A 13,919-nucleotide genomic window follows, 5' to 3' on the forward strand; every position below is an offset into this window, starting at 1 on the left:
TTGCAAGTTGCATGAGTATAAGAAGTATGGATTTTGATGTGTGGCTACATGGTTCTAATTTGCTTGTTTACATGAAGCTGAGATGTTGTCCATGCTTCAAATAATTTACATGGAGACTCTCCAAGTGTATTGTAATATCATTCTTGAGATAAATTTTGAATAGTTATTTTATATTTTTTTCTTTTATAAAAATGATGTGAAATTGATATATTTTGCTCTCAATTTTTTTGTTAGCTCAAATAATTGTGATGGTTAATCTAATTGTTGGTGAGTTCTTGAAAATATGCTAGCTCAAATAACTGTGGTTGTTTCAAAATTACTGGACCCAAAACTCTTTTTTAATCTTGAATAATCCAAATAGTTTTTTTTTTAATAAAATATTTCTTATAGGAAAGAGGAAACATAAGCAAAGTTTAGGTAGAAGAGAATAAGCCTCTGGAAACTATTAACACAAAGCCATATGTGCCACTAGAAAGCTCCACAATGAACATGAATATGGAGCATGGATCCCAATGCAATGAATGTCAGTCCCTCTCTTTGCAGAAACAACAAAGAAACTGAAGAAAGGAAAACTAAAATAAAAACAATTCATGGTACAACGATGTGCTCCTTGGTCGAAGCTTAAGGTCAAGAATATCCCCCTTATATCCATACCCATTTCTCTCGTCACGCCTATTATTCCTGGACGCACAGCACCCCACAGAATAAATCACAACTAGAGCAATGAGCATCACAATTTTCATAATAGAAATCTTACGCCAATCATGCTTCAAGTTTGCCAACACACCCGCCTTGCATGAGTTACAACTATAGCATAGTTATCCTCATCATTACTCCACCTGCTACACTCCACGTCTATTAAGTTGCTTGTTGTGGAAGTCCAATAAGTGGTGTTCACATACACAAAGCCGCACGACGTTGGAGGCTTGCAGCAACCAAACTGCAATATTCAGTTCATATTTGGCATGTTATTAGTACAGAAACATATCACCCCAACTAATCGTAATATATGAAAGAGGCAGAAATCAAATTATCCATAGTTACAATCTATGATAAAAATGAGATTTGAGGCCTATTACCTGAATTGGGGATAAATTCTTTTTGTAGAACTACTCTACAACTTGGTTGACTAAATAATTGGCAAGGCTTTTGCATGCTTTGGCATCCTGAAGGCAGCTCTTAATTTTGTTCCAAATGTTGCTCTTCTCCACTCTCTTCTGCAGCCAGTTTGAGAAGTCCCCAAGCGTATATTCTTTGTAGCCTCTACTAGAAACGACTTGTGCAACGTCCTTATTGGTGACAACGAAGGCAAAGACAATGAAGCAGAACAAGAGCAGAATGAGAAGAAAGTAAAGCCAGAGCAACCATGTGACTCTGTAGCAGGCACCCACCAAGCCAATGAGAGAGACGATCATAAGAAAGGCAATGCTCTCGCAGTCTTCATGCAATCCATTGTAATATGATTAAGCACGTTCTCTTTTTAATAGATTGGGCAGGATTGTAAATTCAAAATTAACCACTACAGTGAGCGTGACTGGGTAGAGTTAAAGAGGACTGCAACGGAAAATAAAACAATGGACGGAAGCGAAACGGAATAAAAAGCCTGACAGAACAAAGTAACAACTGAGCCCACGAGACACCTAGGAAGTCAAACCTTAGTGTGTGCTCTTTAAGCCAGCGCCAAAGGTGATTTGTAGAAGTTAAGAGGTGATCAAGAGCTATTTGTATTAAGATTGAAATTGTTTCTAATCAGAGGTTCAAGTGCAAAAAGATAGTTACCAGCCACAGCGGAAAACCAAAAAGTGATGAGCCTGTTTTCAAAAAAAAGTGTATACTTGACGGAGGTGTAGAAGTTGTGACCTACAACAGCGTTGCATTGATTATTTAAGTAAAAGGATTGATGAGAGTTACTAAGTCTTAGGTGTCTTATACACTTCAGTATAAGACTATGAGTTAGTTCTTGTACCTTTTAAAATATTCTGAAGTTGCTTTTGTTGAGTTGGTGCTCTACTTTGGGGTTGGAGCCTCTATAGTTTGAGTTGGTGCTTTATATGTGAGTTGCATCTCACTGTTATGCATGGGTTGTTGCCCATTTAAATTTAATGAAGAATTTATTGTTATGGTTTTTTACTTGAAAGGGTTTTCAACGAGATAAAATTTGTGTTTTCTTTAAGTTTTGGCTTTGCTATGTTAATTTGCTTTAATATGTACCTAAGAGTATTAAAATACAACCCCCCCACCCCCTTCTCTCTCAGTATTTTCTTTTGTTTTTCAAAAAATTTGTGTTATGTGTGAATGTTATGTTGCTGATTTATGGCTTATTATTGATGTTAATAATTATATATTGCTATTATAAGTTCACATAAGATAGGTTTATTAAACATGATTAACAGGCTAACTTTTGGAATTGTAAAGAAAGATCTAATCATGTGTTTTTCACAATTAAGGCAACTTAATTTTCAGATTTGCATGAGTTTCAGATTGCATGTTGTCATCCAAACCTTGAATCTCATCCTTTGATTAGTTTATTGGATAGAGATTAATCTTCACAATCTTTGGTATTGAACCTATTTATTTCCCAACAATTCATGTTGTCATCCAAACATTAGTTTATTGGATAGAGATTAATCTTCACAATCTTTGGTATTGAACCTATTTATTTCCCAACAATTCATGTTGTCATCCAAACATTGAATCTCATCATTTGATTAGTTTATTGGATAGAGATTAATCTTCACAATCTTTGGTATTGAACCTATTTATTTCCCAACAAGAAAGAAGAATATATAGATGGTATTATTTTTTTCAAAAGTTCAAATTTAACAAACAATCAAAATCCAGTACACCTCTCCCAAATTGATACAAAGAAAAGACTCGATGAGCATGCTGAAGATTTACCCGACTTAAAATTATTCAAAATAACTGACACCCCAAGAGCTTCACAATGCAGCCACACCACTCTCAGCAAGACAATATCACCCCAATATGACATTGCAAGACAAACAACGCCCATTGCAAAATCTCTCCTTGACACTGTAAGAAGGAGAATTTATTAAAATAAGAAGGGATGATATTATCCATTAGGTTGTTTATGAACATGAATGCGAAGATACTCTGAGGGAGGCACATGAAAGCATATCTAGTGGTCATAATTTTGAAGATGCACAACTAAAAAAGGTGAAACCAATCGAGTTATGTTTACCTACCTTATACAAGGATGCCAAGCAATATGTTACACAATGTGATATTTTTTTAGAGAGTTGACAAACCGACTGCAAGAGACAACACCCTTATTCAGTCTCAACTCAAAAACCCTTCGAAAATGGGCATTTATAAATTTCATAGGACTAGTCGATCCATTGGCCAAACAGTCCAAAGCTAGATTTATCATCACCCAAATGAGCTAGAGTGGAGCCTACAAAGGATTGTATAGCAAAAATTGTCATCAAATTCATCTTTGAAAATACAATCACTTCACTCCCTTTGGGTGCCCACTAAACATAACTATCGATCAAGGAAAACAATTTGTCGACAAAGTGATCTTGGAATTACTCAATAATTTTATGATAAATCACAATAAGACTGCACCATACCATCCTCAAGCCAATGGGACAAATGAGGCCCTTAACAAATCATAGACACCGCACTAACTAAAATGTGCTATAACAATAGGGAAAATTACTCTACCCTTGAACTTCATAATACTCTCTCTCTCTGACAGCTAGTAAATCTTTAAAACCGAGAGTTACAAACTTGGAGAAATTAGATAAGAATAGATTTTTGGTAGTATACCCCCTAGACTCCAAGCACAAATGACAGAAAGCTTGGCATGATAGAAGAAAAAAGATAGCTTGGTGCTTTTTTTTGGGTCGATAAACGGTATAACCAGATAATTATATTAAAATTTGTCCAGATACATAGCAAGTACTCAGTCTTCATTTATGCTTTTAAAACAAAAAAGAGCCCCCTTAAGAGACTGAATTCTACCTCTGATAAGTTCTAGATAGACAACGAGATTTTCATAAAAATATGAAAAAGAGACTTCTGAATAGCTTGGTGTTACTATACAATAATAAATTCAAAAAACCAAGTAAACTCAAAGTTTGATGGCTCGACCCATACTATATCCACAATATCTTGCAATCTGGAGCAATACAACTCCGCACACTTGATGCACCAGCACTCCAATACTACGTTAATGGAGCATAAATTGAAGCATTAGCATTAAACTTTTAACACAAGATGTCTCGAGGAAAAGACATTTTTGAAAGGAGGGATGATGTTAGCTGGAAAAATAGTAGAACATTGGACAAAGTGGGAAAATCTACCGCAAACCACCTCAAGAGGGATGTGGAGCTCCTACTCGACACTTCCTTATAAGGGGCACGTCCCATTAACAAACTATATGTAAGAATAGAATATAATGAAACAGAGCATAAGGGATATATTTTGGAAATAGCGAAAAAAATAGACGTACGTAGAGAATGAGAGATGCATGGTCAAATAGATGTATGAAAAATAAATCATATACTGAAGCAATGGAAATATGATATGTTATATCAATATGTGAAAGTTAACCAATGTTTGTGCAATGTGCCATGAATATCTTTTATATTTTGTATTTTGTTTGAGAGTATTTCTGCCATATTGTTTGATCCTGAATTATACATTAATTTTTAATCCCTTTCTACTACGTCTCAGTTATAAATACAACTTCTAGAGAATACTTGGAGCACGAAAACTCCAGTTTGTCATCTACCACTTCTCTTACTAACAATGCTACTTCACAGAGGGAGAGGGGGAGAGAGAGAGAGGGAGACAGAGACAGAGACAGAGACAGAGAGATCATGTTATCCATTTTTCCTCTGCATGTTTTCTATTTTTATAAAAATTCAAGTGTGTGCTAGTTTTCAGATCTGCTACAACATCAATATAGTTAAAGTTCAAACAATTTCATTGCTTTGAAAATTAATAAGATTTCATATAGTTGGGTAGTTGGTTTTCATTTTCATCATCTTTCTATTCAACTGGATTGTACAGAATCCCAAAAGCAGACAAACACGTATGCTCAGTTTACAACTTTGTCATATATAGCTATCAAAAATATATATCCATACCTTACCAAGGAAATACAGTCATGACACAAATTTCCACAACTAGGTAATAACAAAATTCCATCCATTTTGTGTATCTCACGTTCTCTACACGTAATTCATTTTGAAAACACAAACAATGATGCTTAAATAAGGTTTTAAATGCTAGATGTCGAAATATTTCAAAGCTAAAATAAAATTCTTTAAGAAATTCACATTGATTATTTTTCATTATGTAAGTCCTTGTCCAAGGAATGATTCTGAGAACAAATCAAATCTCAGAGTGATCATCAACTTAATGATAATAAATAAGAAATATTGAAGTTGCTCACCTCTTCAGAATAAAGATTCTACAAACTAGTCCATACAAGGATGACTTTTGAGTGGTTAATCTGAGTTTATCTTACATACAACCCCAACAGCTCAGACCTCTGTCGAATTTCCAGCAAAGCGTTCAAAGCAAATGATGACAGTCATTGCAGAGTAAAGATAAAAACTGCACAAGAAATATCCTTACCAATGTGATTTCAAAAGCAGTTGACATTAAAGTAAGATCAGTTCCAGGACTGGTTCTGGCCTAATAAATATGTATATAGCACAATGGATGATGGAACAAGAAGAACCCCATTACAAATGTCAGTTGCAAATAGTGCCGATGGTAAATTGTCTCAAGAAACTAGTTGTGTGGCAATTCACCAAACTTTGTTTACTTTAATCACTTCAATTATCCCTTTTAAGGTTTCCTGTAAGGAAAAAGAGCGCCATTACTGCTTACCAGCTTCAAAAATACAAACTAAACAGTCCTTCATTATCACTTGGAGAAACTCTAAAGATTCATCATTACATACCACTGAATGATCCTTGAGACCTAGAGAAATCAACAAAGGCCTTGAAGACCCCGTGCCACTGCAATGCCAGTAATGTTTGATCAGATAAATGAAATGCAACCCAATATGTAGTCGTCTCACATTTTTCTTCATTGATTGTAAAGCAACACTATAGCACATTGATAAGAAACTGAAGTGCTCCATTTGGTTTGCAGATTCATTAGAACAAATGATGATCCTAAGATAGCATTTACAAAGCATCAACAAAAGAAAAAAAAATGAAATTTAACCTCATGTGTTCAATAAGTTGCCTCGCACATGCTACCAGCATTGGCTGCAAGCATTACAAATAATAAAATTCATTCAAAACCTAAGCTGCTGGAAAAATTAATTTGGCACACCAAATGTAACAGAAAATGAACTTGAATTTCCTTAAGCGTGTTATTTATATAGATCTTGCATGAGCATCAGGTAGTATCTTTCTTTATATAATTGTGCTTCATCTATATTAATGAGGGCATCTCTACCTCATCACGCTTTCCAAAAAGCACAGACACATTGAAAGTTGCATTTGATGCAAAACCCTCTTCCTTCCTGTGAAACTATATACAGAGTTAGTAAGTTTTCCGAAGATGATTTTATGTCATGCATGTGCATAGTTGAAAGGGTAACATTTTAGCATCTGACAAAAAATAATTCCAAAATAGAACAGCCAGAATTCTGTAGTTGCACAGAAATAACTAGACAAGTAAAACAAATAAGAGCCTATAGATCAGTTTTACCACTTGATGATAGTCCTTGTATGATGCTTTAACTGGAAACCTACTATCATCCATGCATTATTTATTTTTTCCTTCCATATATAAAATGGATGAAATGCAGTTACTCTTAATGTTATGAGCTTGATGAAGAGCGACAATGTCTCAACCAGGTGTCAAAAAGCCCACTACCCTTTCTCTTCAAATTACAAGGGTAAACGCTAAACACCCTTCATATGAGATGGGAACCAGACCCCTTTGGTAAAATTAATAGTGCAACCCATGATGTGACACGGGACTGCAACCAAAGATAAATTCATGTCACTCTCTCCATTAACATAACAAAAGTGGAGATTAACTTTTACACTCTGAATTCTTTTCCACTTCATCTCATGTACTACAATACCATAGAGTGATCAAAACTTGATATTCATAATGGATCCCAAATGTTCTTACATTTTTTCAGGACTTAATTCTACTTAGTTTTGTGCAAGGGATGGAAAAAATTAATGGTGAATGGCTAGGAAACAACCAGTTCACTACTAGCAACTATTGTTGGTTCATCGAGGGTTCTAAACCTGAATTGCCATGAAATCTGGTGTCCATGTGCAAAATGTCAAAAAAACATCAATTACAGAATGGAACTTGATATGTATTCATTTAGTTATTAACGTAACTGATCTATTTAAGTCCAACGTGAAGAAGTCTCGGCTTAAAAAAGTGCATACCCCTACATTTCAAATGGTAATATGGCGTGCTGCACTCCAAAGCCTCCATGAGAGACAATAAGCAGCTATAACAGGTATACGGAATGGCAAGTGTCTACAGTGTTGAAGTAAATGAAACTTAAACAGTAAAGCATCCCCATTGACTTTGACACCACAATGAAATTAACGCTGGATTCTCCAGTAAGCTTTCAATATTCTTTAAGGCATATCAAAAATTTGTACATGGAATGACGTGTCAGTTATGATAAGAAATTGAAATGACGATGCAGACCCATACATAGTTAAAAATGATGAAGCAAAACCCTCTAGATTTCACATAGAGAAAAATGAAAGTTAAGTTAATCTCCAACAGTAGTGTCTTTTCTAAAGAAGAGGTGACACAAAAAAATTGGATGACAGCATTGTTATATGGTATACCTGGTACCTGACCGCTAAAATTCAGAGTTGCTGGAAACTCCTTTATCCCTCCCCAGGAACGCATTTCCCCGTATCCATTCCCGTTTCTGAAACGGATACGTATCCGATACAGCCCAAGATACACGTCGAATATCGTACCCACGCATGCCCAACAATACCTAATTTCTAACCATGCTAAATACTAATGTGATTTGATTTTTAAACAAAATTGACGTAAATCTTCCTAAATTTAATTTTAAAAAACTTCATTAACGCTTTTTTTTAAAAAATGGTATTAACAAAACCTACACCAAATGAGAAAGACAAATGAAATGTTTTTCTATTTCAGTGACCCATTTTTTGGGTTATCTTCCAATGCAACTCTTCTATTTTTGCATATTATAAAATGAAATGTTAAATCTACTTATCATTATTTATGTAGCAATTATGTGTCTATATTGCTTTTGAAGTAATGAAAATCTCCTCAAATAACTTAGAAAAAATTGTGTTAAATATATGTGTATGTGTTTTTTATGAATGACGTGTCCAGCCGTATCCATATTGGGGGTCTTAAAAAATAGCCGCATCCGTATCCGATACCGTATCCGTGTCCATGCAACTTTGCTAAAATTTGGTATCAGCTTAGTCCAAAGTCTAACATGAATGGACTCCTGGAAGATGTGAAGGACCGCATAAAAGTTTTGAGATCCTACAACAAGAGTTGTCTGCCATCAAGAAGGGAACTCTGAGGCCAGCGATGCTCAAAGTTTCTAAAAAAGTTGGCACATGATAGCTGTGAGGCAAGTTGTTGAAATTTGTTATTGTAATTTGGAATCAGCTTATTCCAAGGTCAAACATGAATAGATTTATGAATGACATTAAAAACCTTGGATAAGTTTTGAGATCCTACAAGAATTGTCTGCCATCAAGAAGGCAATTCTGAGCCCACAGATGCTCAAATCCATTAAAAAAAAGCAACAATTCATAGCTGCATGAGAGGAGCTGTAGAAATTTGGTATCAGATTAATCCAAGATCAGACACATATATTTATAAAAAACATGAACATGGAAATGTTTCGACATCTTACAATGAGAGTTCTCTACCATTGAGAAGGCAACTCAAGCCTGAAAAATGCTCAAATCCATTAAAAAATGTAACAAATGATACCTACATGATGAAATGAAATTCGTTGTTGTAATTGATTAAGGAGAGGAATACTCCTTATATAGAAAATTAAAAGACAATCTTTCCAATAACGGAAGCAATCAAGAATAGAAACATGAAAAACAGAAAGGAAACTTCCTAAAACTAACTAAAGACGAAAGACATAAAAGGAAGTTTCTAAATACTAAATAAATAACTAAGATGGCCATTATAGAAATATTACAATATTATTTTAATACCCTCCCTTAATGGTCATTCTACTAACTACCCTACAAAAGACTTGACATAATCTGCAAGTCATTTGGCCATGAATGCATACAAGGTTGCCTTGTTCTCCTTAGAATACTCTACGACATGAGCCTACTGCTAAGAACCTCCCTGGTTGGATTTTTTATCAGCCGACCACTATCTGTAGAACTTCTTCATATGACCAAGAAATGATGTTGGGTGACAAAGCCATCCCTCCTGCTCTCCAGAGACACAAAACGTGATCAGCTTCTCAAAAAACTTCACAGTTCTGAAAAAAACACAATTTTGCCAAAAATCGTCAAAAGCAGCAACACCCACGATTTTGTAAAAAAATCGTCAAAAACATTAGCGGAGGAACACCGTTTGCCCTAGAAACCCTAGGTGTGACCCAAAACAAGTTGCAAGAAACCATTATTTTGTAGAAAAATCGGCAAACCCTTGATGCAATGCTAAGATCACACACCTTCATTTTTGTGGAAAAATGGTAAAAAACCTAAAAACAGCAACAACATAATTTTTTGTGGAAAAAATTAGAAAACCCTCCCTCCATGATTTTTTGTTGAAATTATGCTTCACAGGGATGCTTACCCTGCCCTTTTTCCCTCGTACCCGTACCAGGGACGAAACAAGGACATGAGGACGGGAATTTGCCATTTCCTAAGCATCCCTTTTTTGCAAAATTTTAGGAGACATTTTCGGGACAGTTTGTGCACCATAGGGGAATGTCAGGTGTCCCCGGGACAGCCAGGGGACGCCTAGGCATCCCCCGACCGTCCCAAAGACAGCTGGCCATCCCCTGCAACCCAGAAATTTATAGTGTCCAAAATAAATTAAAAAAACACATTTTTAATTTACAATAGAGGTTTGGCTGGCCCCACCAAGACCCCAAATAAACATTAAAATATAACAAACCCTAATCTAATGCATAAAATAAACAAAAGGAAGAAAAAGACACTCATTTTGACATTTGAAAAATAGGAAAAGAGCAGCAAGAAGAGAAGCAGCTGGTTAAGGAGTGAGGTGATATTTTCTATTCCACATATAGGTGCAGCTATTGTGGTCAATCATCACAATGGAATAAAAATGATTCCTCCCTAGCTAAGAGGGAGGGTTGAAGGGATAGCTTGGGATAGATTTGTGACGAAGCAAGCCCAAAGACTATTCTGGTTGGTTATGATTGGAATCCCGTGCTGAAGGCAGCAGCCTTCAAGATTTTTATGGAGTATTAAGAATGTATTCGCTTGGACCTATAAGGATTTGAAAGGGGTCCTGTTGACGTGTTTTTTATGACTATGTCGAACACAGAATAAAGTTGTCTAACGGTCACTTCACTCTCTCTTGATCAAAGTGCGATTGCATGCTAAGATTGCAAGAAGTTCAAACAATCAACTCCAAGGTTCCTTTATGCTACGGACGTGACTCAATTGGCTGATGTGATTGCTGGTAATCCAAGGGGCCTTACGTTTGCATCATTCTTTCACTTCTTTGTTGTGGCTGGAACTCCATCATCGAATATGGCAATTTTGTGATGTTGCTGCTTCGAATGGACTAAAATGAACTAAAAGTAAAAGGGAAAGGGTTTAGAAGGATCTAAATCTACTCCTAAGGGCAGTGATAACAATGAATAGTGCTCTAGTGGACAAATTCCAAATAAACCAAGCTCTGCTTCGCAAAGATCAACTACAACTCCACAAGAACCGGTGCAATCTTCTGGGGATGCTAGAGGATTTTCAAATCGAGAAAGTACATTTGAATACCCAAAAACGGCACAATCCAATCAACCATCCACAATCGAACTTAGCACAAATTTAGGGGGTTCAGACTAACTTTACACTGCAACTTACAATCAGCAAGATGCAAAAAGTATGAACCACGGAAATTCATCAAACACCATTACATTCTCCATTGGAATCAAAGCACTATACTACTTCTACTCTAAGTGAGGAAGGTGAAACCATGCAAGCTTTGAAAAAATAACTTAAGTGGACACCATCAGAGAACAATGTTTCACTGTTATTATCTCAAAACTTATCGCAACAATTTCATACAAGGCTCCCCCTTTTACAAATGAGGGGGGTCACCCCTTTATATAGGCCTCAGGCCATGATTACATGCAAAACCCTAATTATGGTTTCACCCTAGAAGAGTCCCCACTCAAGATGCAACAATGTGGGAATCAGCAATAAATACCCTATAAAGCCCATATACAATTAATTACAATCCTTCCAAAAATGGCACCCATAAAGCATTAATTAACCATTACATTCAAAAGGTGCCCACCATGCAATGAATGTACCCTCATGCAAAAATCGCCCATGATGCCATAAATGCACCATCATCTCCTGAATGTGACGGTTGCATGTAGAAGGAATCTGCCATAATGCCATTAATGTGGCGGCTGCATGCAAAGAGATGCTTCATCAATTCAGCATGCATTGACTCCGCTGCCACTTGGTGAGAAAACCTTGGAGAGAGAAAACTTCAGGAGAGAAGAATTTGATCCATGAAGAATTTTCTTGAAGTTTCTCGAACTTTCCTTGCTTTGGAGGAGATTTTTAATGATTTTACACCATCTCCTATTTTTAAGGAATTTTCCTAAAATTTAGGACCCAGATCCAGGAGAGAGAGTAATCTCTCACAATTCCAAATCTGCAAAAAATTCCAGATTCCGACAAGATCTCGTTTCTAAAAAACAAATTTTTCAAAATTTCTATTGAGAGGATTTCTACATTTCCATTCTTCCATTCTTCCTTGACCCTCAAAATTTTCCCTTGCCTTGGAAATTTCCATCCTAGACTTTCAAACTTAGCCGTGGAATTCAGCTTGGTGTAAAGAATTTCATTATTTCCATGCCTTAGAAAATTCTCAACTTCTTGACTGGGCCTGGAATTTTGACTTTGATAGAGGAAATTCATCATTTCCATGCTCTTCCTTGATACCTTGACTTGGGCACCTGGCTATGGACTTGGGCAATGATTCTGCATTGGTAAGGAATTTTGTGATTTTGAAGCTTTCCATGACCATCAAGTTTTGGTGATGGAATTTTGAACCTTCTTGGATTTTCCATGCCTAGGCCAATTTGGTGCCCTCCTAAGGAGTAGGGTGCAATTCTTCTCAAGGTGTGGAATTCACTCTACCATGGAATTTCTTCGTTCCTTTGATTTTCTTTGACTTCGCCACTTCATCTACTTTCCATAGACACCCTTGTTTGGCACCATTAACCTGGAATGGGCGCAATTTCTTTGAGGGAGGAATTCACCATTTTCCATGAATTCCATGGCTCCTTCTATTTGGCACCCTGTGTACTCCTTGGGCACTATTTTTACTAAGGCAAGGAAATCTTGATTTTCCATGTTCTCCATGACCACCTGACTTTGGTGCCCTTCCAACTCCTAGGGCGGAATTTTGTACTGAAGGAGGAATTTCACATTTTGGAGTTCTTCCTTGACTCCCTTGTTTTGGCGCCTTATGACCTTCTTGGGCGGATTTTTGCTGAGGTCATGGAATTCACAAATTTTAAAGTTCTCTTTGCATATTTCATTTTGGCGCCTTAACTCACTTGTGGGCGGATTTTTGCATAGGTGGAGGAATTCATACCCTTTTCAATTCTTCCCTGACCACTCCACTTTGGCGCCCTTCCATGCCTTAGGGCGGAATTTTCACCTGAGGAAGGAATTCATTGTTTTGTCCATTTTCCTTGAGCATGCCATTTTGGCGCCCTTGGTGAAGTATGGGCGCTAAAACCACCTAGGCAAGGATTTTCACATTCTCCATGTTCTCCATGGACTCCTTTGTTTGGCGCCCTTGGCCAAACTTGGGCGCTGAATTGACTTGGGGAAGGATTTTCATGATTTTTCCTCATTCTCTTCATCAAGATATATATGAAATATAACATTTAAGTATAAGAAAGGAAAAAGACTTATACTTTACGTTATATTTTATATATACTGTCAGGATGTTTGAGAGTGGTTTAAGGTTCCTAGGAATCATAATGCAAATTCTGGATTTAGGAAGATTTTTCAAATTTTCAGACTTCGTCAAATTTCAGGCCATTTTCAAATCAGGATGACATTGGTGGATTGATGTCAATTTCCAGACTGCTTTCCCTTCTGGAATAGGAGTTCCAAACTTAACCATTTTTTGATCCAACTTGTCTGCCTTCTGACTCTTCCGGATTTAGAAGTGGTCTTCAGGAACGTTCGGTCTTCAGAGTCTTCAAAGATATTCAGCGTTCAATGTTTTCCTGTGAAGATCCTGCCAAAAATAGATTTTCCCAAATAGTAAGTGTTTCAGAATGTCAAGGTTTGGGAAAAATGGATCAGAAAAGCACTTACTAAGAATAGAAACTTGCTAAAAATAGAACTGACTAAAAATGGTAAGTTTATTTTTGGCAAAATTAGACCAATCCGGGAGGCAGTGAAACTTACTAAAAATAGTAAGTGCTTAGAAATCGCTCAAATTTTACTGGGAGGTTCCTTGAAGGGTCCCGATTCCAGTTCTAAATTCAGTTTTTCCAAAACCCTAAAAGAAACCCCCTAAAATCTAGGACTGAGGCAGAAACCCTAAAATTGATGAAACGGGCCCAGACTTCACCAAATTCGCTCAAACAAAAAAGCAGATTTAATCAATATGACCCCCAAACACTTGCAAAGTAGAGAGACTGACAAGACTACTGCGAAAAGACCCACAAAACAACACCAAAA

At 36.5% G+C, this 13,919-nt stretch overlaps 1 protein-coding gene and 1 pseudogene across 10 annotated transcripts in view; both read right to left on the reverse strand.

The window, feature by feature from the left end:
- Positions 1 to 340: 340 nt before the first annotated feature.
- Positions 341 to 5,162, reverse strand: LOC131033764 (tetraspanin-8-like; annotated as a pseudogene).
- A 120-nt stretch (positions 5,163 to 5,282) lies between these two features.
- The window catches only part of LOC131033765 (uncharacterized), a 46,330-nt gene continuing 37,693 nt past the window's right edge, over positions 5,283 to 13,919 (reverse strand). For all 10 annotated transcript variants that reach the window (XM_059218500.1, XM_059218499.1, XM_057965046.2 and 7 more), the window contains 4 exons: positions 6,448 to 6,514; positions 6,211 to 6,254; positions 5,942 to 5,999; positions 5,283 to 5,836 (listed from right to left, as the gene is read on the reverse strand). In XM_059218500.1, coding sequence (XP_059074483.1) covers positions 5,786 to 5,836; positions 5,942 to 5,999; positions 6,211 to 6,254; positions 6,448 to 6,514 — 220 coding nt within the window. In that variant the 3' untranslated portion in view covers positions 5,283 to 5,785. The remainder of the gene's footprint in view (positions 5,837 to 5,941; positions 6,000 to 6,210; positions 6,255 to 6,447; positions 6,515 to 13,919) is intronic.

This window comes from Cryptomeria japonica, chromosome 3 (genome assembly GCF_030272615.1).
Source record: "Cryptomeria japonica chromosome 3, Sugi_1.0, whole genome shotgun sequence".
Classification (NCBI taxonomy): Eukaryota; Viridiplantae; Streptophyta; class Pinopsida; order Cupressales; family Cupressaceae; genus Cryptomeria; species Cryptomeria japonica.